Here is a 26,359-nt window from a genome sequence, read left to right as displayed (position 1 = left end):
GCCCCTCTCACTTGCCCAGGGCTCAAACTCGCGCTGCGGCCACGCCGCGAGCATCCCGCACCGCGGCCCCAGCTTCCGGGCTCTCCCTCCAGTTCTGCTTCCGGCCCTCAGGCTCCCCGCGGGCGGCTTGCCCCAGCCCGCGTGCCCGGGCCGCCCCCCGGCCCTCCGCGCCGCCAGCTCGCCGGCTCTCACCGCTCGAAGAGCAGCCTCACGGAGAAGACGCCCGCCGCTAGCGGGAACACCGACAGGATGTGCCGGGCGCGCGGGTAGCCGTCGCCGTCGCCCGCCCCCTCCAGGTCGGCCCAGCTCACGTTCTGGGGCAGCCAGAAGCGCTCGCTCCACAGCCAGCCCCACAGCAGGCCCAGGGCTCCCGCCGCCGCCGTCGCCATCTTACGCCCGCCCCGCGGCCGCCGCCGCCGCAGCCTCAGCTGCCGCCACAGCCAACGGAACCCTCGGGGAGGCAGCCCCGGGGCGGGGTCGGGCCTGCGGCCACCCCCTTCCGGCCCCTTCTGTCCGGGGCACAGTTCAGCCCGGCTCTGGGAGGCCGGGCCTCTTCACCGCCCATTTCGCCTCCCCGCCCACCTCCCTCACAGCCAACTTCCCGGCTGCCTCTCCGAGGGGCCCCGCCCTCCAAGCCTGGCCACGCCCCCTCCCGGGCCTCTGACTCGGACCCAGGGAGGCCCTGGAGCCCCGCCCCCGCCCCGCCCCCGCGCAGCCCTGGCCACGCCTTTTTCGGGACGGCGACCAGCGCGGCCCTGGAGCCCCGCCCTCGTGTAGCTTTGGCCCCGCCCACCAGGGTCCGCCCCCTTTTGCTGCGGGTCCTGTTCTTCCTCGCTCGCGCTTCCGAGCACTGCCACACCCCTGGCTTCAGGCTTAGCGCCCTTATGGGGACATTCCTGTTTCTCGGCCGGCCCCGCGCGTTCCTGCTCCCAGCAGGACCGTCCACACCTGTCTCCACTCCCAGCCCCTCTCAGCCCGGACTGTCTCGCCTGCTCAGCCGGCCCCACCTCCTCACCACAAACGTCTTTTTGCTTCCCATCTTTCCCTTCCTTTGTAACCCGCCAGCATCTCGACCTCTTTTTCACTGCGGCTTCATCCCTTAAAAATTTAGAAACTTTTCCTCAGGAAAAAAAAAGCAGGCTTTAAAATAAATCCTATCTTTCTCATGGGGGAAAGTACTGTGAAAAGCGAGATATTCAAAGGAAAATAGAGGCAAAAGAAAAAAATAAATGGTGGCCAGTGTTTAATAATTATGTGGCAGGTATTGCACGCAACATTTTATTTCAACCCTTTACCCTATGAAAGAGATCTTGTTATCCCCACTAATTTATGGAGGGATAAACTAGTCCAAAGAGGCCAACAGCCTGCCCAAGGTTACAGATAAGAAATAAACAAAGTCTGCAGACTCTAGAACTCCAAGCTCTTATCCTATAAATTTCATTTAGTTTCCCACAGTGAACATCGAACTCTTGCGAATCTACTTAGGGAGAGAAGCCATAGACTGGGCACGTTCAAAAGGCTGAATTGTCCCCCGCATGCCTGAGAACACTGAACCCTGTTGGTTAAAACTTGGCCACAAGGTTAGTTACCAGACATTATCTAGAACGATCTGAGAGGGGGAAAAATGCTTAAAAGAACTAAATCTCTCCCTCTGGTTCAAGAACAGATAAAGTAACTCTAACTACGGAGGCATACTTATGCCATTTAAAGGGTTTTAAAGGGAGAGGAAGAAGAAAAAACAGCCCGTCCCAAGGAGTAGACTAAAAGGTTTGCTTCCGCTCGGCTTCTCAAACTTCAGCATGCATCAGCTCAAATGTTGGCTTGTCTCATATCCCACAGGGAGTTGGAGCAAAGTGTTCTGGGGCCAATCATAAAGATTCTGATTTCAAGAGGCAGGGGGTAGAGATCATGAGTTTGGTTTCTGATTTCTAACTCAGAACCACTGCTTGAAGCCATTTTCATTCAAAACCAGCAATGGCTTAAAAGTTAACTACCCTGGCCGGTGGCGCTGTGGCTCACTAATCCTCCGCCTGCGGCGCCAGCACCCCGGGTTCTAGTCCCGGTTGCTCCTCTTCCAGTCCAGCTCTCTGCTGTGGCTCTCTGCAGTGGAGGATGGCCCAAGTCCTTGGGCCCTGCACTCACATGGGAGACCAGGAGGAAGCACCTGGCTCCTGGCTCCAGATCGGCGCAGCGTGCCGGCGGCCATTTGGGGGGGGTGAACCAACATAGGGAACCTTTCTCTCTCTATAATTCTCTAACTCTGCCTGTCCAAAAAAAAAAAAAAGTTAACTACCCTATATTCAAAATACAGTTTAAGGGTTGGCGCCGTGGCTCAATAGGCTAATCCTCCGCCTTGCGGCGCCGGCACACCGGGTTCTAGTCCCGGTCGGGGCGCCAGATTCTGTCCCGGTTGCCCCTCTTCCAGGCCAGCTCTCTGTTGTGGCCCGGGAGTGCAGTGGAGGATGGCCCAAGTCCTTGGGCCCTGCACCCGCATGGGAGACCAGGAGAAGTACCTGGCTCCTGGCTTCGGATCAGCGCGGTGCGCTGGCTGTTGGAGGGTGAACCAATGGCAAAAGGAAGACCTTTCTCTCTCTCTCACTATCCACTCTGCCTTTCAAAAAAAAAAAAAAAAAAGTTTAAACTGAAGCAAACCTCCTCTTCCCTCCCAGAATTTAAATCAGAGCCCCAGGAAACAGAATACCCCAACCTGGCATGCAGGGACCAGTGCACAGTGATCTTGGTCTATCCTCAGAAAAATGCACCTGTGTCATTCCTTATCCTCCTGGTTGTTAGGAAATATACTGCTCTGAAACACGCAATGAAAGCAGTTGATGCAGCTTTCTCTTTGGCCGAGTGATCCCACCACCAGGTTGTTGAAAGCAATTGGCCTTGCAAAGTGTCACAATCAGTCTCTTTAAACCATCTCCAGTCCCAAGCTGGCCTCTTTTCCTGCTTCATCAATAGAAAAATTCACCTCATTCTACTGTCTACCAAGTCCAAACAAGGTTGTATTCATTTAGAGAGCTGACTGGATCTTTTATATGCCGATATAGGGGCATCTAGGTTGTTTAATGAAGAGGGATTTCTAAAGGACGTCAGCCTGGGGTGGGGGCAAGAGCACCCAGGTAAAGAAATTAACCAAAGAAAGTCCCAGTTTCAAGTGGAGAAACAACTCCTTTGCCAGCACAGGCATGTAGGAATTCCCCTTGCCTGCTAGGTATCATTGTGAGGTGGGTTATTAAATGTTGGGCACAGTGGATTTTATATTGGTAAAGCAAACAGCTCATTTGAAACACACACACTAATTCTCTTGCCAAGCCGCTTATAATTTTTCAGAAAAAACTTTGTCTTCTTTCAGGGAGGATGAAAGCAGACGACCAGTACAACATTGCCATCTAGTGGTGACATGTATTCATAGGCCTTTTCTACCTAAAACACCCATTTGTCTTTTCTTCCCAAACTGCTAAAAATTCGATCCCCACAGACTGTAACAATGTAAAAAAAAACTTAAGAGGCACATTGAAAAGTTCAAATGTAAATTAAATTCTTTATTGAATAAAAATGTTTCAGACTAAGCAAGGCTGTAAGAAAGCAAAATATTTTACATCTCTAAAATATCAAGACTAAATCTCTAGAAATGCAGTACAAAGAAAGGCCTACAGCTTGAAACACCTCTCCCTCCCACACATACAATTTGGAATATCGATTATGTACAGATGTACTCAAGTTGATAATGTTCCAAAGACTTAGAAAAGGTTATTTGAAAGGCAGAGAGAGAGAGATTGATCAATCTTCCATCTGCTGGTTCACTCCCGAAATGCCTGCAACAGCTGGGACCGGGCCAGGCCAAAGCCAGGAGTCAGGAACTCCATCCAGGTCTCCCAGCACCTGAGCCATCACCTGCTGCTTCCTAGGGCACACACAGCTGAACTGAAGTGGAGCCGGGACTTGATGCCAGGTACCCCCAACATGGGATGTGGACATCCCAAATGGGTGACCTGCCCCAGTGTTCCAAAGCCTTAATACTAGAGAAAATCATCCCAAGAGAAAGGCCAATCATTGGTTTAATATCATCCTGGGAATATTATCTGCCATAAAAACCAATGTATTTCAGAGCTGATAAGTATTTAAAAATCAGTCCTCAGAAAGACGACATCACAAGTAGAACAAGTTTAAGGCGGTTCTTTCTGTAACTCCCCCATTAAGTTCCGCACTGTGCTCTAACATGGAGTGTAGTGGATAATGACATTGTAGCCTCAGTAAAGCATGAAAGAGACTACCAGAAAAACAAGTCGGTCTCTTGGGGTCAAACTCATTGGCAAAACCACCGCGGGTGTGGGAGACAAGAGATCTCGCCAAGGACCAAGGCATGCTGGTAGGTTCTCTACTTGCCTCAAAAAGCTGTTCTGAAAAGATGGCTGTATTACATTAGAACAAGGATGGAGTCTAGGAGAGCAAACCAAAATCAATTCCCCATACATCTGAGAGTAAGAAAATTCACCTACAACTTTTTTTTTTTAAAGAAGACTAAATAATTGATCCCTTAACAGCTGAATCCTAAAAAATTGAAGTGGTATTCCTTTGAAAATATAAACCGTGTGATTTATACTAAAGTGCATCCAGTCATAACGTTTAGGTCTCTAAATCCCTTCTGTGTGTTCTCTCATTCCACAGTAGTATTTGCAGTCTAACAATGCACAGCTCATCATCTGTTTTAATATTGCCTTTTGGGAAATACAGTGGGATCTGGACTACATCACTGGATCAGCTAGATGTTTCCCTGTTAGAAGACTTTACAGCACTTCTGTGTACCAGCACTGCTAATGTGCAGAATTTAAGGAATGCTGTCACCAGCATTTAGAAGGGGTTCACTGAAGCTGCTGTATGGGGTTCTTTTGGTGGTCGAAGCTCTCTTCCAAAGTTGCGTCCATGTAAATTAAGACACCTGCTTATGGGCATCACTTGGATAAAGGGCAGTGGCTCACTAACATGCATTTAAGGCCCAGCGCGGTTGCGAATTCATCATTCCTCATCCTCATCCTCATCGTAGTACCGATTTCTCTTGATCTGTTCTTCCACAGACAGCTCTTTGACCACTTCTTCCTCCCAGAATCCCACATCCTGGGACTGCTGGTTCTGAGCAGTGAATTCTTTAGTGGAGGTGTTGTCTACAAAGCTGGACCAACTGGGAGACTTAGGTTCCAGTGGAGACTGCTGCTTTGTGTGGTTGCTATCATCTTCATCTAAATTTGCACCATTTTCTAGAAGGTTCTCATCCTCCCCCTCAAAACCATGAATCGCCTCACTTCTCCCTGCCACCTCTCCTTTAGATTCCTTGTGCTGCCAGCTTGTCTTCCCCACACCCCCATTCTTCTGGGAGGCCTTAGCATTTTCCGCTTGTTTCCTTTCTGCTATTGCTCCTCCCGCATACTCCTCACTCTGCTCCGACATGCTCCAGCCTTTCCTGACAGGTGAGGACAAACCTTTCGGGCTCTTGACAGAGGTGGTTCTAAACGAAGCGGCGACGGTGAAGGGGCGGCTCCTCTCCTTCAGGGAAGAAGACCGCCGTAGCTTCTTCAGATCCAGGTCTATCTCCTCGGGAGCTTCAGGTTTGCCAATTTCATCCTCAGGAGGCCATCTGGGCTTGGACACTTTGATCCCTTCCTCCAAGGCACTTCCTGAACTGCCAAGTTCGGTTGGGGGCGGCCAGGCGATCCTCAGCTTCTTGGTTTCCGCTGGCTTATCTTCCCTCTCCCGCGGAGGGGAGGCCTTGGCTTCCATGCTTGCAGCCAGCACGCCCACCTTAGCGATGGGGGCATCTTCTACCCCTGGGCTCTGAAGGACCTCCCCTGCACTTGGGAGCTGGGCTGGTCTCTCTAAAGTCTCTTCATTTTCACTTTTGCTGACCCACAGATCCTTGTGTGGTCTGTGCCCAAAGCCTTCATCATAGTTACCTTTGGATTTAAAGAGTTGATTGAAGTGAGGCTTACAATAGATTCGCCCGTGTAAAGATGCATATGTTCCCAGACTGTTATTGAAGGAAAAAGAGCATAAACTTAGCAAATCTTTAGACTTTCATTTGCACCAGCGTGCTAAAATTGAGCAGTTCCAGTATATTTAGAAGATACTAAGTGAGAATCTTTTATTTTTTTTAAGACTTATTTTTATTTTATTTGAAAGTCAGATTTACAGAGAGAAAGGGAAAGATATGAGAGAGAGAGAGAGAGAGAGAGAGAGAGAGAGAGAGAGAGAGCGCTTCTATTTGCTAGTTCACTTCCCAAATGGCCACAGTGAAGCCAGGAGCCAGTAGCCTCATCCAGGTCTCCCACATGGATGTAAGGTTAAATCTTTTTAAAGATTTTATTTATTATTTGAAAGGGTGACAGAGAGAGAGGGAAACACACACATGTACACACACAGATATTCTATCCGCTGGTTCACTCCCTATGTGATCACAACAGGCAAGGCTGGACCAGACTTTAGCCTGGAGCCAACAATTTCATCTGACTCTCCTATATTGGTGGCAGGGGCTCCATTGAGACGGTTCTAGAAGGTTCTCATCCCCCACCCTCACCCCCAAACCATGAATCTCCTCGCTTCTCCTCCCCACCACTTGGGCTATCTTCTGCTACCTTCCCGGGCACATTAGTAGGAAGTTGGATCAGAAGTGGAATAGTATGGGGCCGGCGCTGTGGCATAGTGGGTAAAGCCGCTGTCTGCAGTGCAAGAATCCCATATGGGCACTGGTTCAAGTCCTGGCTGCTCCACTTCCAATCCAGCTCTGTTATGGCCTGGGAAATCAGTGGAAGATAGCCCAAGTGCTTGGGCCCCTGTACCCATGTGGAAGACCCAGAAGAAGCTCCTGGCTCCTGGCTTCGGATCAATGCAGCTCTGGACGTTGCAGCCAACTGGGATTTGAACAGGCAGATGGAAGGACCCCCCCCCCCCCCGCCTCTCCTTCTCTCTCTGTGTAACTCTGACTTTCAAATAAATAAATAAATTTTTTTTTTTTTAAAGAAGTGGAGTAGCTGGGACTAGAACCACCATTCAATTATGGGATATAGGTATCCCAAGCAATGGCTTAATCTGCTATGCTATAATGCTAACCCTACCAGGGCTTAGGCTGGGGCTGCTGTTGTGGGCATCTGGGGGAGTGAACCAGTGGTTGCGAATATTCTATGTCCATGTCTCTCCCTGTCTCTATGTTTCTCAAGTAAATTAAAAGCAAAACAACAATAGCAACAATAAACTATTTTAGAACAAATGTTTGTGCTGTAAGGAAAGTTGAAGAAAGTGACATCTTGGTTACTTCCTTCTCTAAGACTCTATGACTAAAATGATTCTTATGGAATATTTTTCCAATTTGTCCCATGTATATCTGCATTTTGCATTACTTAGAAAAAGTGACACATCACTATTTTCTCAGGGAAAAACTAAAATGAAACAAGATAGAGAAAGACATATGCTGTTTGCGGGGATTATTATTGGTGTTATTACCTTTTGTACGGTGTTTAGAACCCCCTGAGATAAGGTCTTAGGCAAGGAACCCCTTGAGATTTTTTTTTTTTGTTAAAGATTTATGTATTTATTTGAAAGGCAGAGTTAGAGAGAGGTAGAGACAGAGACAGAGGGAGAGAGAGGTCTTCCATCCGCTGGTTCACTCCCCAAATGGCCACAATGCCTGGAGCTGAGCCAATCTGAAGTGAGAAGCCAGGAACTTCCTCCAGGTCTCCCACATGGGTGCAGGGGCGCGAGGACTTGGGCCATCTTCTTCTGCTTTCCAGGCCATAGCAGAGAGCTGGATTGGAATTGGAGCAGCCAGGACTCGAACTGGCACCCACAGGGGATGCTGGCACTGCAGGCGGCGGCTTTACCTGCTGTACCACAATGCCGACGCCCCTTGAGATTTCTTAACTTTATGATTCTAGGACACCAAGGGAAAACTTTCTACTAAATTAGGTCACAGGGGTTTTTACCTACAACCTGTGTTGCATAAGCTTCAGTTCTAACAAGGAAATTAACATATCAAGGTACCAAATAGTTCCAAATACCATTATCATTTGATATGAAAGATCTGTCACTAAATGATGCTGTTGACTTTATTCAGAGTATCAGTGCTTTAAGAGCCAAAGACTCCCTCTGTAGTGCCATAGAGAGAGAAGGCTGGGTTACCTAAGTTTGTTGTTGCAATAGGAGCAACGGAAGCAGCTGATGTGAAACACCTGCTGATTGGCCAGGAGCCGCTCCATGGGGTACACTGTCTTCTGACATTCCACGCAGGTCTCTCTCGCAGGCGCCTGAAACTTCTAGAAAAAGGAAAAGTGCAACTTTAGTTTAGGTAGCGATGTGTTAGCACTCTGCTGAGTTGGGTCCTAGGATTTACTTGACCTAAGGACTCCCTTAGCTGGTCTGTCAATTCTCGTAGGAGCACTAACCCTGCTACCATTCTATCCATTGACTCACTGAAGCCAGGAGGCTCTCCTGGCTTCCTTTCCCAAATTGTCTGGCTGCAGCTGCCATGGAGGACTGGGGAAGTTGGGACTGCATTGCAGATAAAGGCTCAGACAACCACACACACACAAATGGTAGGCACAGAAAGGACCAGGGGACAGGGAGGAGGGTGCATGGATTGGGAGAAAATGTCCTCACATACTGAAGAAGGGAGTTTGACTCAAGTACCAGGTCACAGCAGGGCAGACTTCCTTGAGAACAGATACTGAAGGGGATGCATGTCAAGGAGAGGAAGAACATTTGACTTTGGGAAGGAGGAAAAGATATTTCAGTAAAGGATCTTTTACTCCCCTCTGCTTATGACGTTGACCTGCTCAGTCAGCTGGGCAGAATATTTAACAAGTCAAAACTGACAGACGAAAGGAATCATTTATAAAAGACAAACTATTGGGGCTGGCGCTGTGGCATAATAGGCTAAACCTCTGCCTGAGGCGCCAGTTTGTGTCCCAGCTGCTCCACTTCCGATCCAGCTCTCTGCTATGGCCTGGGAAAGCAGTAGAAGATGGCCCAAGTGCTTGGGTCCCTGCACCCACGTGGGAGACCCAGAAGAAGCTGCTGGCTTCAGATTGACAAACCTCTGGCCATTGCAGCCATTTGGGGAGTGAACCAGCAGAAGATCTGTCTCTGCCTTTCAAATAAGTAAATAAATCTTTTAAAAAAAAAAAAAAAGGAAGGAAGAAAGAAAAAGAAATGGTTGCATGGTTATCAGTTGCAGGGGAGGGGAGTAAAAAGCCCATATGTGTGTGTCACCCTAGACTTGCCCAAAACAATCACCTGGACCAGTAGACATAGGAAGCAGCCTGTGTAGATGCTCTGCTGCCATGATCTGCTTGGGCACTCAAAAAACAAAAACAAAAACAAAAACAAAAACTCATGGTGGTAAATAATGCAAATTGGCACCAAGGTCTGGGACTGAGTGCTTAAGCCTACAATGAAACAGGTTATGAGCAAAAGAGCATTTTGATTTAAAAATCTGAAAGTAGGCCGGCGCCGTGGCTCACTAGGCTAATCCTCCACCTTGCGGCACCGGCACACCGGGTTCTAGTCCCGGTCGGGGCACCGATCCTGTCCTGGTTGCCCCTCTTCCAGGCCAGCTCTCTGCTGTGGCCCGGGAGTGCAGTGGAGGATGGCCCAAGTCCTTGGGCCCTGCACCCCATGGGAGACCAGGAGAAGTACCTGGCTCCTGCCATCGGATCAGCGCGGTGCGCCGGCCGCAGTGCGCCTGCCGCCGCGGCCATTGGAGGGTGAACCAACGGCAAAAGGAAGACCTTTCTCTCTGTCTCTTTCTCACTGTCCACTCTGCCTGTCAAAAATAAAAAAAATAAAATAAAAATTTTAAAAAAATTAAAAAAATTAAAAATCTGAAAGTAGGCCCCTAAAAAATTCAGATTGCTAGTTCAGTTGCCACATGATTCACTAGGAAGTAAAGCAAAAGCAAGGGGTGGTTTTCTAGGTGGATTTAGATAGGAAATATGAGCAGAAAGCGAGATTTACAAAAGGGAGTTTAGCAAAATTAGTGATAAACGCCCAAACCAGAGCCAAGGGATTTAAGAACCAAGGAGCAAATCTAAGCAGAAATGACTTTCAGATGGGGAGTGAACCAGCAGATGGAGGACCTCTCTCTCTGTCTCTACCTCTCTCTATAACTCTGTCTTTCAAATAAATAAAATAAATCTTTAAAAAAAAAAGAATCAAAGCCCAAGGGAGGTATTTAGATGTGACCCAATGTCATTGTACTGAACATTCTTGGAAAAAATTAACGAATTATTTTGGGCTCAGAATTTTTTTTCTTATTATGGACATTTCTATCAAGGTAGAACATAAATGGAGATGTCTTTGCATAATTTTGATTAGGTTTTCACTTAAAAGGATCAGGTCCTTGTGTAGCATGCAGGACACACATTAAAATGCAACATAAAAATCTAGGTAAGATGGTACAATTGAGGTCACTGGAGACAGTCTGTACAAATCACAGTTCACTCAGCGTAAAAACATACTTGTCAGACCAAAAACATTTTTCAGTTACATAGAGGAGATTCTTCATTATTTCCCCCACCGAACTGGATTTAGGGGACTAAATACTCATTCTGGTCAGTAGCGACAGAGCAGGAGGCAGACACTTCACATGAGCTAAGGAAAGTGGGTGTGATTCTGCTACAGGGGAGCGGTGGGGGGTCAGAGCCTGCCTCCCTCACACACACACTGTGCAAGGGCGCAGCCCAGAGAACAGAAAGGAGAACCCGAGAGGAAGTGAAAGTGGAGCTCACATTAGGAGGAAAGTGGAAGGCAGGAGCAGAAATTAGGTACCGGGAGCAGGAAGCAGAAGCTGGAAGAGACAAACAGGAACCTTCAGTGAATACACAGCATTCGATGTGCCCTGGTGCGCTGAAACGCAACCGACTCAGACCGAAGAACAAGGCCGCGTCTGCTTTCTTTTTCAAGTACCTGCTCCTCGTGGCGAAGCTCAGCCTCGCTGCGTCTGCCTGCAGCTGAGACCCATGCCAGCTCAGGAGAGCACGCTCTTGGGGGCTTTCACCTACACAAGGAGCGTTATCATCCACAATTCTTCAGCGTCTTCCTGACACCCACACCTGACCCACAATGGCTCTTTTTAGCACGGCCTTCCCCCACACAAGTGAGGATTCATTCCTCCTCTTTAACATCAAATTCATAGACTGCCAGATCACACAAGCAAGTGACCACAAGCTTCTATCCAGCCAGAGGACCAGATTCCCAGTGTTCATGTTCAAGTCCTCCCCTTAAGCCCTTCGGGTTATTATTTGAGGTTTACACAGCAGCTGCCCAAGGGACCTCAGTTTCAAAAAGACAGGAGGATCCCGACATGAACAAATGCCAAGTCCCATGGCTGTCTGTTCCCTTTATTTTCTCCATCCTGGGCTTTCAGCCACTTTCCTGTAATTGCCCCCCATGTCATTCAGACAACAGGAAGCACAGTCAGTGCCCAGAAATCTCCACCATTATCGTGGGCCTGGCAAGCATCCTGCCCATGCCTCCAGGCACGCTCAGACTTGGCACGGCCACCTTCAAACACTGCCACTGAGAGTGTGAGATGGCTCTTATCTTTGCAATATCTGTATTTTTTCTGTTCGCACAAAATGTTTTTCCTCTCATTCCCCACCATTTTTCACATGCTAGAAACAAAAGCACCGCGATGTCAGGTGCCTTATCGAAGTTCACGCTGTCAGCCACAGAATTAAAACTCAGAACTCTTGACCCACACATCAGTAGAGCCATGTTATCCATTGTCCTGGGATGTTAAATTTCCTTCGTGGAAGGAAACCCTTTGGGGAAGAGAGCACTTTGAACATTTGATAGTCTTCACTGTTTCAAACTAAAACAGGCAGAGAGCATCTTCACGGTGCTCTGGATAGAGTGGGGCGGTGCGTGAATGATGGATGTCCTTAAACTCTGTCTTTCCATGTGAGGGAAGATCTGTCCACTGGTGAGCATCCACTTACAGCTATTTTCTTTTTCTTTTTCTTTTTTTTTTTAAAGGCAGAGTGGACAGTGAGAGAGAGACAGAGAGAAAGGTCTTCCTTTACTGTTGGTTCACCCTCCAATGGCTGCTGCGGCCGGCGCACCGCGCTGACGCAAAGGCAGGAGCCAGGTGCTTCTCCTGGTCTCCATGGGGTGCAGGGCCCAAGCACTTGGGCCATCCTCCACTGCACTCCCTGGCCACAGCAGAGAGCTGGACTGGAAGAGGGGCAACTGGGACAGAATCCGGTGCCCCGACCGGGACTAGAACCTGGTGTGCCGGCGCCACAGGCGGAGGATTAGCCTATTGAGCCGCGGCGCCGGCCCACTTACAGCTATTTTCCCAATAAATCTGCACCTGCATTCTTTCACCTTCTTGCCTCCCATGTATTTTCTAGTCTAATGCAGATCCCAGTTGGTGTGGGTGTGTTGGGGAGCGGCAGCAGCTGGCAACAGACAGTGACGCTAACTAGCCCTTAGACATAGTGAAACCAGAAGAAAACTCTGTGTTGATGTCAGGTCTCTATTTTTCCTGGTAGGACACCACAAAATGCCTTTCCTTCTCTCCTTCCCATCTGTGCAAAATATCCAGTAATAGAACTAAAATTCTTCACACAGTAGTACATGGCTGTGTCGGTTCTGGACAGCCTTAACCCTTCCCCTGGCTCTCTGTGGAACCCTGTGAAAGCATTGTGGGGACTCTTCCTCTCTTAGGAAGACTGACCTGCACACAGAGGAGAGGAGGAAGGGGTAGTGCTCTGGAAAAGCAGTGGATGAAGAAGCCCCCAGATGCCCTCCCAGCATAATTCTGGTAGCTTTGCAAAACAGCGTACGAGCACCTACCCTGTCCACAGGGATGGACAGCAGCAGGGCACCATGAGGGGCACTGCAATGCATGTCCTCTCAAGCATGTGGCTGAGTTCTCTCTCTACATCCACAAGCAGGACCAGCCAGGGAAGAAGCCCAGGACAGGGCTGTCCAGGACTGGGCACAGTGGAGACAAACGGTGTTCTCAGATCGAGCATGTCTGCTTGTCTTTTCCTCCCCTCTGGAAACATTTAAGGGGAGACTTCTTTCAAATGGGGGGGACACAAAGCTTAAAAGATCTCTGAGTCAGGAGGCTGGCGCTGTGGCGCAGTGGGTTAACGCCCTGGCCTGAAGTGCCAGCATTCCATATGGGCGCCAGTTCGAGTCCTGGCTGCTCCACTTCTGATCCAGCTCTCTGCTATGGCCTGGGATATCAGAAGATGGCCCAAGTCCTTGGCCCCTGCACCCATGTGGGAGACCTGGAAGAAGCTCCTGGCTCCTGGCTTTGGATTGGCGCAGCTCTGGCTGTTGTGGTCAATTGGGGAGTGAACCATCAGATGGAAGACCTCTCTCTCTCTCTCTATCTCTCTGTAACTCTGTCTTTCAAGTAAATAACATAAATCTTAAAAAAAAAAAAAAAAAAAAGAATCTGAGTCTTTCTCTTTCCCTCTCCCTTCAACTTTACTGCAGTGTAGTTGACAATCAGAAACCTGGGCCGGTGTTGTGGCATCGCTTACAACACCAGCATCCCAATGCAAAGGTTTGAATCTCAGCTGCTCTACTTCCTGTCCACTTCCCTGCTAATGTGCCTGGGGAGGCAGTGGATGGGTGGTCCAATTGCTTGAGGTCCTGTCACTCAAATGGGAGATTCAGATGGAATTCCTGGCTCCTGGCTTTGGCCTGGCCCAACTTAGGCTGTTGTGGCCACTTGGGGAGTGAATCAGCAGGTGGAATATATCTCTGTCTCTCTCTCCCTCTGTCATTCTGCCTTTAAAAATAAATAACTGAATCTTTAAAAAACAGAAATGGGCTGGCGTTGTGACATAGGAGGTAAAGCCACCACTTTTGACACCAGTATCCCACATGGGTGCTGGTTCATATCCCAGCTGCTCCACTTCCAATCCAGCTCCCTGTTAATGTTCCTGAGGAGGCAGAGGAAGATGGTCCAAGTCCTTGGGCCCTTGCCATCCACATGGGATACCTGGAAGAAGCTCCTGGCTCTTCACTCTGGGCCGGTACTGTCTGTTGCAGCCATTTGGGGGCTGATCAAGTGGATAGAAGCGCTCCCCCCACCTTCCCCTCAATTTCCTCTCTCTCTCTCTAACTCTGCCTTTCAAACAAATCTTTAAAAACAAAAAACCTCTGAGTCTCTTAAGCAGTAAGGGCCTGATCCTTCTCACAGGGTCTACAGAGCTCTGTTCTGAGAACAACTTCAACTTCCTTAACTCAAGTCTCATCAACTGGAGCTAGTGTTGAAAGTATACAAGGCGGGGCCAGTGCTGTGGCGTAGTGGGTAAAACCACTACTTGCAGCACCGGCATCCCTTGTGGGCAACAGTTCAAGTCCTGGCTGCTCCAATTCCAATCCAGCTCTCTGCTATGGCCTGGGAAGGCAGTGGAAGATGGCCCAAGTCTTTGGGCTCCTGCATCCATGTGGGAGACCTGAAAGAAGCTCCTGGCTCCTGGCTTCAGATTGGCTCAGCTCCGGCCATTGTGGCCATTTGGGGAGTGAACCAGCGGATGGAAGATCTCTCTGCTTCTGCCTCTCTGTAACTCTGCCTTTCAAATAAATGAATCAATCGTTAAAAAAAACAAAAGTATACAAAAATCCTAACTTTTAAAGACTTGATAAAGCTAAAATTAGAAAGGAATTGAGTCTCTACCTTAGATGTCCTATTTTCAATAACAGACAGGCAGGCAGTGAAGAACAGTTATTTTCCAGGATGTGTGGGACCCAAAAATCTATTCTGAGTGAACAAGTTTATTCTTAGCTTTATGTAATTTTCCAAAGTGGAGAAACAACTTCTGTTGCATGGTCTATATCCATGAGACCAGTCACGCCAGCAGGTCTTCCCATAAACACCCACGGAAAGCATCTTACTTGCCTGCCAGACTGCAAGGGGAACTTGGAGGAAGAGAAAGCAAACTGCTCTTGAACAAATACGTAGAGATGTAACTGGGTCTCAGCCCAGGTTCTGTGCACCATGGCCACTGGAGCTTTGGCCCACAGGCAAACAAAGGCAACCGGGCCAGTTTTACTCCAGTTTTAACACAATGCTCACAAGCTGAGGGACAAGTTTGTGATAGCAAGGCTGCCTGCCTTCTACTGCTCGGTGACCAGGCCAAGGCAGTACGCGTGGGTCTGAGGCAGGTACCAGACGGCCCTGCCGCTGTCCTCTCTCTCTGATGCACACTGCACTCCTCAGCTCAGTCTGAATCAGAAGGGATCTCAACTCAGTACAGATCGGTCTGGCCTGCTGTGGGGAGACCTGCTCCTATGAGGCAGGGGAGGAGGACTGTGTGGAGAGCTTGAATATTCTTCAGGACAGATTTTAGTTTGCTGGGTCCCTTGGTTGGTTACAAAGAACCCACAACCAAGTCAAATCTGCTGGCACTTCTTGATCCCAGAACCACAACCAGTGATCCGTATCTGGGCGGCTGTTGCTGTTGGAGGGGAAAGTAACCCCGTGGCTTCTGCTGGGAAAAAAATGTGCTGAGGGCAGGCTGAGCAGATTTCCATGGAAACACATAGTCAGGCTGAACACATACGCAGAGCCAATCACTGTGATAACGCAGGGAGTTCATCTTGTCCTCGCTTTCTCTTGACACTTTTGTACCTTTCATTCTTCTCCAGTAAACATTAATCTCCACATACATCTCAGCTCAGCTCTTCTTAAGGCTTATTTATTTGAAAGTCAAGAGTTAGAGAGAGGGAGACAGAGACAGACACACACAGACACAGATCAAGAGAGAGAGAGAGAGATTTTCCACCTGCTGGTTCATTCCCCAGGTGGCTACAATGGCCAGGGTTGGGCCAGGCCAAAGCCAGGAGCCAGAAGCTTCTTCTGGATCTCCCACATGGGTGGCAGGGGCCCAAGTACTTGGGCCATCTTCCACTGCTTTCCCAGTCTCATTAACAGAGAGCTGGATTGGAAGTGGAGCAGCTAGGACTTGAACTGTTGCTCTGATATGGAATGCCAGCATCACAGGTAGCAGTTTTACCCACTATGCCACAGTGCTGGCCCCCTATATCTCAGCTTTCTTTAAAAATTTTCTGTATTCCTCTGGGCCATTTGGGGGATGACTAAATGGATGGAAGATTTCTTTTCCCTGTCTCTCCCTGTCACTCTTTCAAATAAATGAATTTATTTTATTTTATTTGACAGAGTTAGTGAGAGATAGAGACAGAGAGAAAGGTCTTCCTTCCATTGGTTCATTCCCCAAATGGCTGCTATGGCCGGCGCTGCGCCAATCCAAAGCCAGGAGCCATGTGCTTCCTCCTGGTCTCCAATGCAGGTGCAGGGGCACAAGCACTTGGGCCATCCTCCACTGCCTTCCCAGGCCACAGCAGAGAGCTGGACTGGAAGAGGAGCAACCAGGACTAGAACCTGGCACCCATATGGGATGCCAGCGAATAAAATAAATCTTAAAAAAATTTTTTTTGTTTCCTATTTCCTATCCCTCTACCTTTTAAAATTCATCCTTTAAATCTTGGATTCTCCCCTTTCCTTCTTTGTTCCAAACCCTCACTTACATTTTCCCTTCAACCTTTCTTGGAACCAAAACTTCACCCAGGCACCAGGCACACACAATGAAGAGACAGGTGCAGGGCAGATACGGGCATGAGGTTGAGGCAGCACAAACCACCTTAAAACTAATTCCTAGCTACTGAGTTTCTCTCAAAAGCTGAAATGTTTGAAAACAGAACCCAACTACTTCAGAGGAGAAGGACACTAAAGCAGCATGAGGTGTGTTTGCTTCTGAATCCAGAGAGGTAAGGCAGCACGGCATTAGCAAAGCACTCCAAGAAAGCAAGTCAGCTAACAAGCCTCAAGTTAGTCTTGGAGGGCATTTAAAAAAATAAACACCTTTCTTGGGGGACTTACTTTTATGGAATATGTATATATATATATTTGCTCAGAGAAAGAGAACACTGTTCCCTTTCAAACTCTGGGGGCTACAAGAAGACCAGAGATTGAATAACCTTGTAAAATGTTCTTAGCATATAAAAACTTCCATACACTCCTTAGCATCTAATATTATAATACTTACATCTGGTATTAAGTGTTGCCTGAATGCTGAATTTATAGAAATCGGCCTGGCCAACCCCCATCCTAGTGGATACATCCTTTCTTTAAAAATACTAACAGGGGCCGGCGCTGTGCCGTAGTGGGTAAAGGCACCGCCTGCAGTGCCGACATCCCATATGTGCACTGGTTCAAGTCCCGGCTGCTTCACTTCCAGTCCAGCTCTCTGCTATAGCCTAGGAAAGCAGCAGAAGATGGCCCAAGTGCTTGGGCCCCTGCACCTGTGTGGGAGACCTGGAAGAAGCTCCTGGCTCCTGGCTTCGGATTGGCTCAGCTCTGGCCGTTGCAGCCATCGGGGGAGTGAACCAGCAGATGCAAGACCTCTCTCTCTCTCTGCTTTTGCCTCTCTGTAACTCTGCTTTTCAAATAAATAAAAATAAATCTTTAAAGAAAAAATCTAACAACCAATCAGGCCATGGTGAGGATCCTCAGGCCAGGGAGCCACCGTCTTCACCATGACATTGCACATCTCCACCCAATGTGCAGATTTTTAACAGAGTTTTCATATTTCCCACTTTGTACGCTTCACCCATTCACAGATTTATGAACTCGGACATAAAAAAAAAGTCACATTATTTTAACTCCTAGTTTTCTTAAAATTTTCCTGAGTGTTCCAGATTTCAAACTGAAGAGACATCAGTGAGCCTCCTCCTCTTGGCTCAAATACCTGAACAGAGGATTGGCTGAAGGGTGCGCTTTGGCCCGATCACAGGTGAACACAGTGTAACGATTAACGGCGCATTTGACTCCATTAGCAGGCCCAGGGACGCCTGGGCATCATACCTTCACTGACTTGGGAGGAGAACTCTCAGAGAGGCTGGAGGCTCTGGCATCTGGACTCAGCGGCTTGGGGCGGACAGGCTGCTGGGCCTCACTCTTAACCTGGGAGTTACCTGCTTGAGTTACAAAAGGAAGACATTGTATTGTATCACGTGGGCATCTCAGGCAGCGCCAAAAAGCAAAGCTTGGGCACCACCCACGAACCACAGGCCCTCTCAGTACCAGGAGGAAGATTCTGGCACTCACAGCTATGCTTCTGAGGGTCTCACGTGGGAGGCCTTCTCACCCACAGTGCGACCCCAAACCACCTTGCAAAAACAACTCTAGCCCATTTGTTTTTCTTTGAGGCTGTTTACTGAATTTGGTATCTTTCTGGTGCTTTGCACTTCCAGTAACTTCTAGGGGGCTTCACTGAAGGTAGGGAAAATGGGGGGATGTGAGGGCAGAAATTTCAAACCTCGTGTGCCTGTGTGGTGTGCTGAGTCTTAACGCAGATATGCTTGGGTGAAGGTTGTGAGAAAGGGCTCCATGAAGTTTTGCTTCATAATCATTCAGGGCCAATTCCATGACTTAATTTCCGGCCAGGGAGGGCATTCACCCGTGGAGCTCAGAAGTGGTACAGAAAAGCCATTTACACAGCTATTACAGAACCATTAAAGAATTCCTTAAAGTCTAGAGTTGAGTCAACATAGCAGTAAAAGATTATGGCTTATTTAAAAAAAATTTTTTTGCAAACCTAGTCAAAATTCAGAGAGTCCAAGTCCAAGAAAAATGATTGCAGAGGGAATGTTCCTTGATTCAAATGGCAAGAGTTTTCCTCTGAATATTTAAGGTGGGGCTTACTGGAGTTCTGTTTAGCTCACGTTTCTACTTTAAGTTGCGGGGTTTTCACATCTAAGTAGACTAATTAGCTGGGAAAGAAACTAGAAATCCACATAGATTTTAAAATAATACATTGAAAAACAGAATCAAATGTGGACTTGGTAAAAACCAAACATTTTTGTCTTTGGGAGAAATGAGGATCAAAAATGTCTCCAAAACAGGATGAGAAAGTGGCAAAATTCAGCACCAACAGGAACACCCCTTCAAAGGTTACTCAAACACTCGTAGTTTTTAATCCCTATAAATGAATAAAATCCTTCTTGCCCAAGCATCTGTCCAATGAAACCTCAAAATTAGTCTATACAGTTTTAATTCTTAAAGGTAGGGTAAGTTCAATGAGAAGCAGCAAAAGTTTGCAGCTTGCCCCAGGTTAATCCTATTCGGTTGAATAGAACTTCCCATAAGCCGGGAAATGTGTGAAGGGTCTTAAAGCACCAGTCCTTAAAACCAAGTGGAAGATTTGATCAGCTGACCGTTGGCCTCAGTAAGGTTTCTGGACACTGACAGACATGAGGCTACACTGGAATCAAACACAGGGGACAAGGACCTCACCAACCAGACCCGGCGACAGATGCTTACGGAAGTCATCTTCGGCCGGCGAGGGACGGACAGCCAGGCTATTTTCAGTTGCAGAAACCTAGCAGAAAAGGGGCGGATTAAGAATCACATTAAAAATAAAAGAGCGAACGGCTGTTAATGCCATAAAAAACCTGCTGACTCCACTCCGCCACTGGTTGCCTGCGGGGAATAACGGGCACGGAACAGCTGAGCATTTAAACAAGCAGCAGCAAAGCATCTTTTATGAGGATATTAACATGCCTCTCAATTACAGAGTAGCGGGAGAAACACACTGCACCCAGCTGCCAACAGTGAGCCTCATCTCTCTTTCTAAAAGAAGTTCTAAATGGTACCTTTGCACTCCGAGAAAACAAAGCAAAACAACACTCTCTATATCCAGGACAGCAAAGCTTCTTACCATGTGACCATAAAGCAGCACAAGGCAAGACAAAGTGTTTGAATACAAGAATTATTCTTTTGTTTTCCTAATTGCTATTTTCTAACGCAGTACATTCTACTGAAACAAGCGTGCCCATAAGAGAGCTTTGGATAGTTAAAAAAAATGACTTTATCTGAAACTCACCTCCAGTATTATCTTTAAGGATACTTTGCTTTTTTAATTCCAGTCTCAAAATGGCAGTGTTTAACAAACAGGCACATCTTATTCCCCAGAAGCTAGCAAATTTAAATAACTCTTGAGGTGGGCGTTTGGCCCAGTGGTTAGGATGCCAGGATGAGATGCCTGCATCCTGTGTTGCACTGCCTGAGTTCAAGTTCTGGTTCCACTACTGTTCCAGCTTCCTACTACTAATGCATACCCTGGGAGGTAGCAGGTGATGGCTCAAATGGCTGGATCCCTCCCAACCACCCTGGAGACCCAGTTTGAGTCCTGGCTGTTGGCTTAGCTATTGTAGGCATTAGAGGAGGAAACCAGCATGGCAACTCTTTCTCACAAATAAATTTTAACATAAAAATTGCAGAAGGGAAAAGAGAAAGAATTCTCTAGTAGTTTTCTCTCTCTCCTTCCTATTGGCCCCTAAGCCTTGCTAATGTCTTTCTCCCAAACCCTAAATCACAAAGGGTCAAATGATGACCTGATGTGCACTCTTCACATAATATTCTTTCATTTCCATTGGCAATACTGAGTGTTTATATCAGGATGTCGAAAGCACTGAATAAATTTACAATGGAGATTAAGTTGTTGGCAGAATGCACCTGCATTTCAGCATGGCCATTTTTCTACTCTCTCTCATTATGCCAATTCTGACATGGCATAAAATAAATCAGTATAATGATGGCCAACATTTATTGGTGTTTACTCTGTGCCAGGCATTGAACTAATCACCTTTACATATATTATTGCATTTAATGCAAATACGTTTTCTGAAAGTTGTGTCCAGCCATAAAAAGCTCTTCAGGTCTTGCTAATGAGTAGGTACATCCATCCCAGGATGGTCTCCTCTCACCTCTAATTGGGTCACCTTGAGCCTTTGGGGTAAATACAATGCCAATCATGACCTCATTGCACGTGGCCAACCATATGACTTCACTGCTTGCAACAACCAGGTGGGAACATGTGAGGTTTGGCTCCAACTTTTCATTATAGAGAAGCACAAATTAATTCATAAGAAGAGAAAAGGGAGAACAAGACCTTGACAAAATATTCCATTTTTCAGTCGTTTCTATTAGTATCAATATCCTTTTGTAGTAAGACAAAATTCATACCGTGCTTAGGTACTGGTTAACATGAGAGGGCAAAAGGATGGCCGCCAAGGCTCTGAAGTTTTGCAAATTTAAAGGCAGCCAAGGGTTTATATACCTGCAGGGTGTATATGAAAGATATGTACCATCTTAAACCCCTTTCTTCTCCACCCACTCCCCAATTTGTGACTCAGTCATATTAATGCACTTTTAGGCTATAATTTAAATGTCCTGATCTTCCAGTTGGGCTTAGAGTTCCAGTTTCAAATTAGCATGAAGACAATCCAGAAGGAAATGTGAAATTAGATACAGGGCCAACCCAACATTATTTGCTGGAGGATTATTTTCTAAATTATGTTTGAGAGGTAAACATGGGGGATTTAAAAGTTTTTACAGTATAGAAAGAAACATATTCCAAAGATATTTACTCAGTTATTCCTGAGAAATAATCTTCCATTTAAAACAGGGGGAAAATAGGCAGTTTAAGGAGAAAACTCACTCAATACATGGCATGTGACTTAGGGACTGACGCATGAACCCACTGTTGTAATATGTGACATTTGCAGTGGGCATTGTGGCGTAGCAGTGAGGATGCTGCTTGGGGTACCTGTATCCCATGTCAGTGTCTTGGCCTCGTTTCTCATCCAGCTTCCTGCTGGTGCACACCCTGGGAGGCAGTAGGTGATGGCTCAGGCACCTGGGTCCCTGTCACCCATGTGGGAGACCTGGATAGAGTTTTGGGCTCCTGATTTTGGCCTGACCTAGCCCTGGCTGTTGTGGGCAACTGGGGAGTAAATCAGCAGATGGAATATTGCTGTCTCTCTCTCTCTGCCTTTCAAATAAACTTTTTTAAAAAAATACTTCATTAAAAAATGTGCAATTTATTTGATGACTACATGACCTTGTAACACATGACTGTCAAGTATTGTCTTAATTCTTTTTTTTTCTTTTTTTAAGATTTTATTTATTTGCTAGGTAGAGTTACAGACAGTGAGAGAGAAACAGAGAGAAAGGTCTTCCCTCTGTTGGTTCACTCTCCAAATGGCCGCATAGCCGGAGCTGTGCTGAGCTGAAGCCAGGAGCCAGGTGCTTCTTCCTGGTCTCCCATGCGGGTGCAAGGGCCCAAGGACTTGGGCCATCCTCCACTGCCTTTCCGGGCCACAGCAGAGAGCTGGACTGGAAGAGGAGCAACTGGGACTAGAACCAGTGCCCATATGGGATGCCAGCGCCACAGGCAGAGGATTAACCTAGTGTGCCACAGTGACGGCCCCGTATTATTTCAATCTACATTGTTGATATGTCCTTTTATTTCTTTATTATATTTATTTGAAAGGCAGAGAGAGATCTCCCACCCATTGGTTTAGTCATCAAATGCCTGGAACAGCCACAGCTGGGCGAGGAGCTAGGAACTCAATCTATGTCTCTCATGTGGGTGCCAGGAACTCAACTTCTTGAGCCATGTTGGTATACTTTGATAAAATAATTTTCCAGTATTTCCCTCATTATATTCTGGAGTCAGATTATGTAGCCGTTAATCTGAGATGATTTTGTCGTGTGCCTACTTTGATCCAAGTGTTCAGTGTATTGCATGAGTTCCTATTAATGTTAATATATCATACTTTCAAAAATCTGTTGTAGCTAAGTTTGAAAACTATTGCTTTTTTTAAAAAAATTATTTATTTATTCATTTGAAAGTCAGAGCTACACAGAGAGGGAGGGGCAGACAGAGAGAGAAAAGAGATCTTTCATATGCTGGTTCACTACCCAGATGGCTGCAATGGCAGGAGCCAGGGCAAAGCCAGTGGTCAGGAGCTTCTTCCATGTCTCCCATGTGGGCGACAAGGCCCTAAACACTGGGGCCATTTTCCTAAGCCCTCAGCAGGGAGCTGGATTCAAAGTGGAGCAGTTGGGACATGAACCAGCACCCATATAGGATGCCAGCTGTTGCAGGCAGTGGCTTAACCTGCTTTGCCACAATGCCGGCCTCAGAAAACTATTGCTCTTAACCAGTTTTAATACCCTCCTCTCCTTGTGGATGAATGGCATCAAAGGTGTCATTCACATGTGTAACAGAAGTAATGACCTTTTCTCCTAAGATTAGTCCCTGTAATCCACCTGAAAGCCCTTTCTCCTCATCTAACATTTGATTATCGTATTGTCAGAAAGACTCAAAAGATTGGGTTATAGTTTGGCAGAGAACATGATAAACTCACCCAGCATAAATATTGTTACTTACTGCAGTGAGCCCACTCGTCTAATGATCAATGCACAAATCCCAACAGTGATTTGCTGACAATATTTTAGTGGCTTTCCATGACTTCTTCCGAAGCACACACAGCTTCCCACACCTTGCCCGGGACTTCTCCTTCCGGAGGTCTCTCCTCTCTGCCTATGTGTACCACATACTCCAGCCAGACTCCCAAACCTGCAATCCCTAAGTAAGCCCCAAGGGTTTCCAGACCTCTGTTGTGTCTGCATGCCCTTCTTTCTCTTACGCAGTCTCCCTAATTCGTTTGGCCTGTTTCTAGCATTCTTCAAGACCAGACAGCACCTTCTTCAGGAAGTCAGGTTGACCTGAGTCTGAGCTCCAGAGACCTGTAGGCTTCTCTCCTGTCACACAGTTTGATGAGTCCATCTCCTATTCGTCTCCTCTGTTATTGTTTCCTTGTACAGAAAGATCACATGGAATCGTTTGTTTTTGGTTTTTAAGCCTAGCATTTCCTATGTTATATCAAACATAGGAAACTATATCAAGTTCCTAGCTTTCAAAATACTTTGAGGAAAAGAATGAGATTTCCTTGCATAAAATACCTTAGACATATACTTAAATTAAGAATATACAAGTACTAGGGCCGGCACTGTGACATGGTAGGTTAAGCCCTAGACTGTGGTGCCAGCATCCCATATGGGCACTGGTTCAAGTCTGGGCTGCTCCACTTCTGATCCAGTTCCCTGCTAATGTGCCTGGGAAAGCAGAAGAGGATGGCTCAAGTCCTTGGGCCCCTGCACCCATGTGGGAGACCCAGAAGAAGCTCTTGGCTTTGGATCAGCCCATCTCTGGCTGTTGTGTGACCATTTGGGGAGTGAACCAGTGGATAGAAGATTTCTGTCTGTAACTCTCTCAAACAAATAAATAAATTTTTATATATAGAAAAAGAATATACAAGTACTTTGAAGATAATGTCTTTAATAGATTAAAGATATAACTTTAGTGGTGTTTGGGGTAGTGGTTAAGTTGCCCCTTGGGATAAGTGGGTGCCATGTTGGAGTGCCTGGGTTTGTGTCCCTCCTCTGCTCCCAAATACCTTCCTGCAAATGTGCAATCTGGGAGGCAGCAGGTAATGGCTCAAGCACTTGTGTTCCTACCACTCATGTGGGAGACCCAGACTGAGTTCCTGCTTCTGGCTTTGGCCTGTGCTGGCCTGGCCTAACCCCTCTGTTGTAGGCATTTGAGGAATGAACACTAGGGAATGGAATATCTCTGTCTCTCCCTCTCTGTTGCTGTGCCTTTCCAAAAATGAAAGAAAGAAAGGAAAATTCACTTTAGCTCTATGCCACATGAGCATTTGCTGAGCAAAGAATTTTCCAAGGAAGGCTCATTATTTGGTCAGCTATAAGTTACAGGCTCCCCAACTGAAATTATGTGACCTGCAGAAATGACAATCTGTCCTGGCAGCTGTTACCGAATTCCCAGACACTCTACAGCCTGCAGTTAGAGTTATTTCTAATTTTAGCATCTAATTTAGAACACATGCTTCCTCGGCAACTGGAGAGCAGGCTTTTTAACCCACCTTTGCTCCCTCCTGATGGGCGCTGTAGAGCTCAGGATCTGGGGGCACATTCTCCTTTTGCTCCAATTTATGAGTTTTGATTTCACCACCACTGGCTTTCAGCTCATTCTACAAAATAAAAATAACGTGTAAATTTCAAAAAAAAAAACCACAAAAACCCTCACCATTCCATTCTTTTCATAGCACATCTATTAAGTAAACTTGGAATGCTAAAAAAAAAAAAAAAAGTTCTTGTAAGAGGCCTCTGGTTAAATCAACCCTTTAACTCTCCCAAGCAAAACCCATTAACTAGTGAGTTGACAAAAGCAGCTTTGTGGACACACCCCTCGGAGTTAAATATTTGTAGGCCAGTCTGACACTGGGTGCTCATTAGAATACAGACACATCCACAGGACCACATCCACAGACTGCCCCCAGCACACAGCATTCTTGTGATTCACTCTTTCAGCAGCACAGCTTGTGGGAATGCAAAGCTTGTGAAATTGACCAGAAAAGACCATTCTGGAGCAGGGGGAAGGTGATGCCAAGTGCCAATAATTGCGAAAATATACTGACCATATATATAAATGCCCAGCCTGGAAAGAGAGACAGGGATGATGTATTCATATAAAAACTGAAACTGTACGTAATGACATAACAAACGTTTTTGGTGTGGGGCTTTCAAAAACATACTTTTGAAGATGAAGTTCATAGAGTATACTAACACATATTTTAATACTTCTCATAACAAAGCCTCAACATTAAAAAAAAGCATGCATTAATATTGTCACAAGGAGTAAGCATAATCACACTTTGTTTTTCCTTGTAAAAGACACCTGGGGCAAAATATTAAAATTAACCTATTAGATCTAAAATCAACATAATGAAGTAGATGGCTATGACTACTTCCGACCTTCAGTAATTTAGTAATCTAGCACCTTTCTGTTCTCTGTGATCTTTACGCCTGAGAGGAAACCAGCCATTTATGGCCAAGGAATGTGAGGGGTGTTCCAGGCACACTGAGCTGGAGGTGCATCCAGTGGGCGGAGCCTGCCGGCAGCACCGCAATCTCGGCCGCACAGCCCGACAGCTTCCTCCCAGCTCCAGCTCAGAGCCCGCTTCTGTCAGGGGCCTGTGGAATTCTTCTGGGATGAGATAAAATGCACACTTTTTACAAGAATTTTTTCAACTCTTAAAAGAGCAGAACTGCAATGCAGGAACACTATTAGGAGTTTTAAAATGAAAGTTACTAAACTGGTTTTTCTACTCAGGGAGTTATTTGGTTGGAATGTTTGCAGAAGGAAGACACTGAGGAGCAGCTCAATCCTGTAACCAGGAGGGAATTAAGGTCCCAGAACTCCTATGTTTGCTGTGTTTTTTGACCTGCCTTCCAAGAGAAGTCTACATTTTCTCATTTTCCACGTTCACAGTGAAGAGTACCCTGTGATGTTCCTCTTCACTATTGATTTATATAATCGCCTCTTCTTAAAACTACAGTGAAAAATCAAGATGGACTTACTAGTCACAGCCCAGAGAGTAATCTAGTAAT

At 46.7% G+C, this 26,359-nt stretch overlaps 2 protein-coding genes across 6 annotated transcripts in view; both read right to left on the bottom strand.

The window, feature by feature from the left end:
- The window catches only part of CERS5 (ceramide synthase 5), a 32,806-nt gene extending 32,391 nt beyond the window's left edge, over window positions 1-415 (bottom strand). The window contains exon 1 of one of the 3 annotated variants that reach the window (XM_062203687.1): window positions 193-415. In XM_062203687.1, coding sequence (XP_062059671.1) covers window positions 193-389 — 197 coding nt within the window. In that variant the 5' untranslated portion in view covers window positions 390-415. The remainder of the gene's footprint in view (window positions 1-192) is intronic. The other 2 variants (XM_062203686.1, XM_062203685.1) reach the window with 2 other exon arrangements.
- Window positions 416-3,519: 3,104 nt separating this feature from the next.
- Window positions 3,520-26,359, bottom strand: part of LIMA1 (LIM domain and actin binding 1) — a 94,677-nt gene continuing 71,837 nt past the window's right edge. Inside the window, exons 7-11 of one of the 3 annotated variants that reach the window (XM_062203682.1) lie at window positions 24,832-24,939; window positions 19,334-19,418; window positions 17,903-18,015; window positions 8,173-8,306; window positions 3,520-6,028 (exon numbers count right to left, since the gene is read on the bottom strand). In XM_062203682.1, coding sequence (XP_062059666.1) covers window positions 5,023-6,028; window positions 8,173-8,306; window positions 17,903-18,015; window positions 19,334-19,418; window positions 24,832-24,939 — 1,446 coding nt within the window. In that variant the 3' untranslated portion in view covers window positions 3,520-5,022. The remainder of the gene's footprint in view (window positions 6,029-8,172; window positions 8,307-17,902; window positions 18,016-19,333; window positions 19,419-24,831; window positions 24,940-26,359) is intronic. The other 2 variants (XM_062203683.1, XM_062203684.1) reach the window with 2 other exon arrangements.

Source organism: Lepus europaeus, chromosome 10 (genome assembly GCF_033115175.1).
Source record: "Lepus europaeus isolate LE1 chromosome 10, mLepTim1.pri, whole genome shotgun sequence".
NCBI classification, from domain to species: Eukaryota; Metazoa; Chordata; class Mammalia; order Lagomorpha; family Leporidae; genus Lepus; species Lepus europaeus.
Note: the sequence above shows the minus strand (reverse complement) of the source record. Positions and strands in the feature narration are given on the sequence as shown.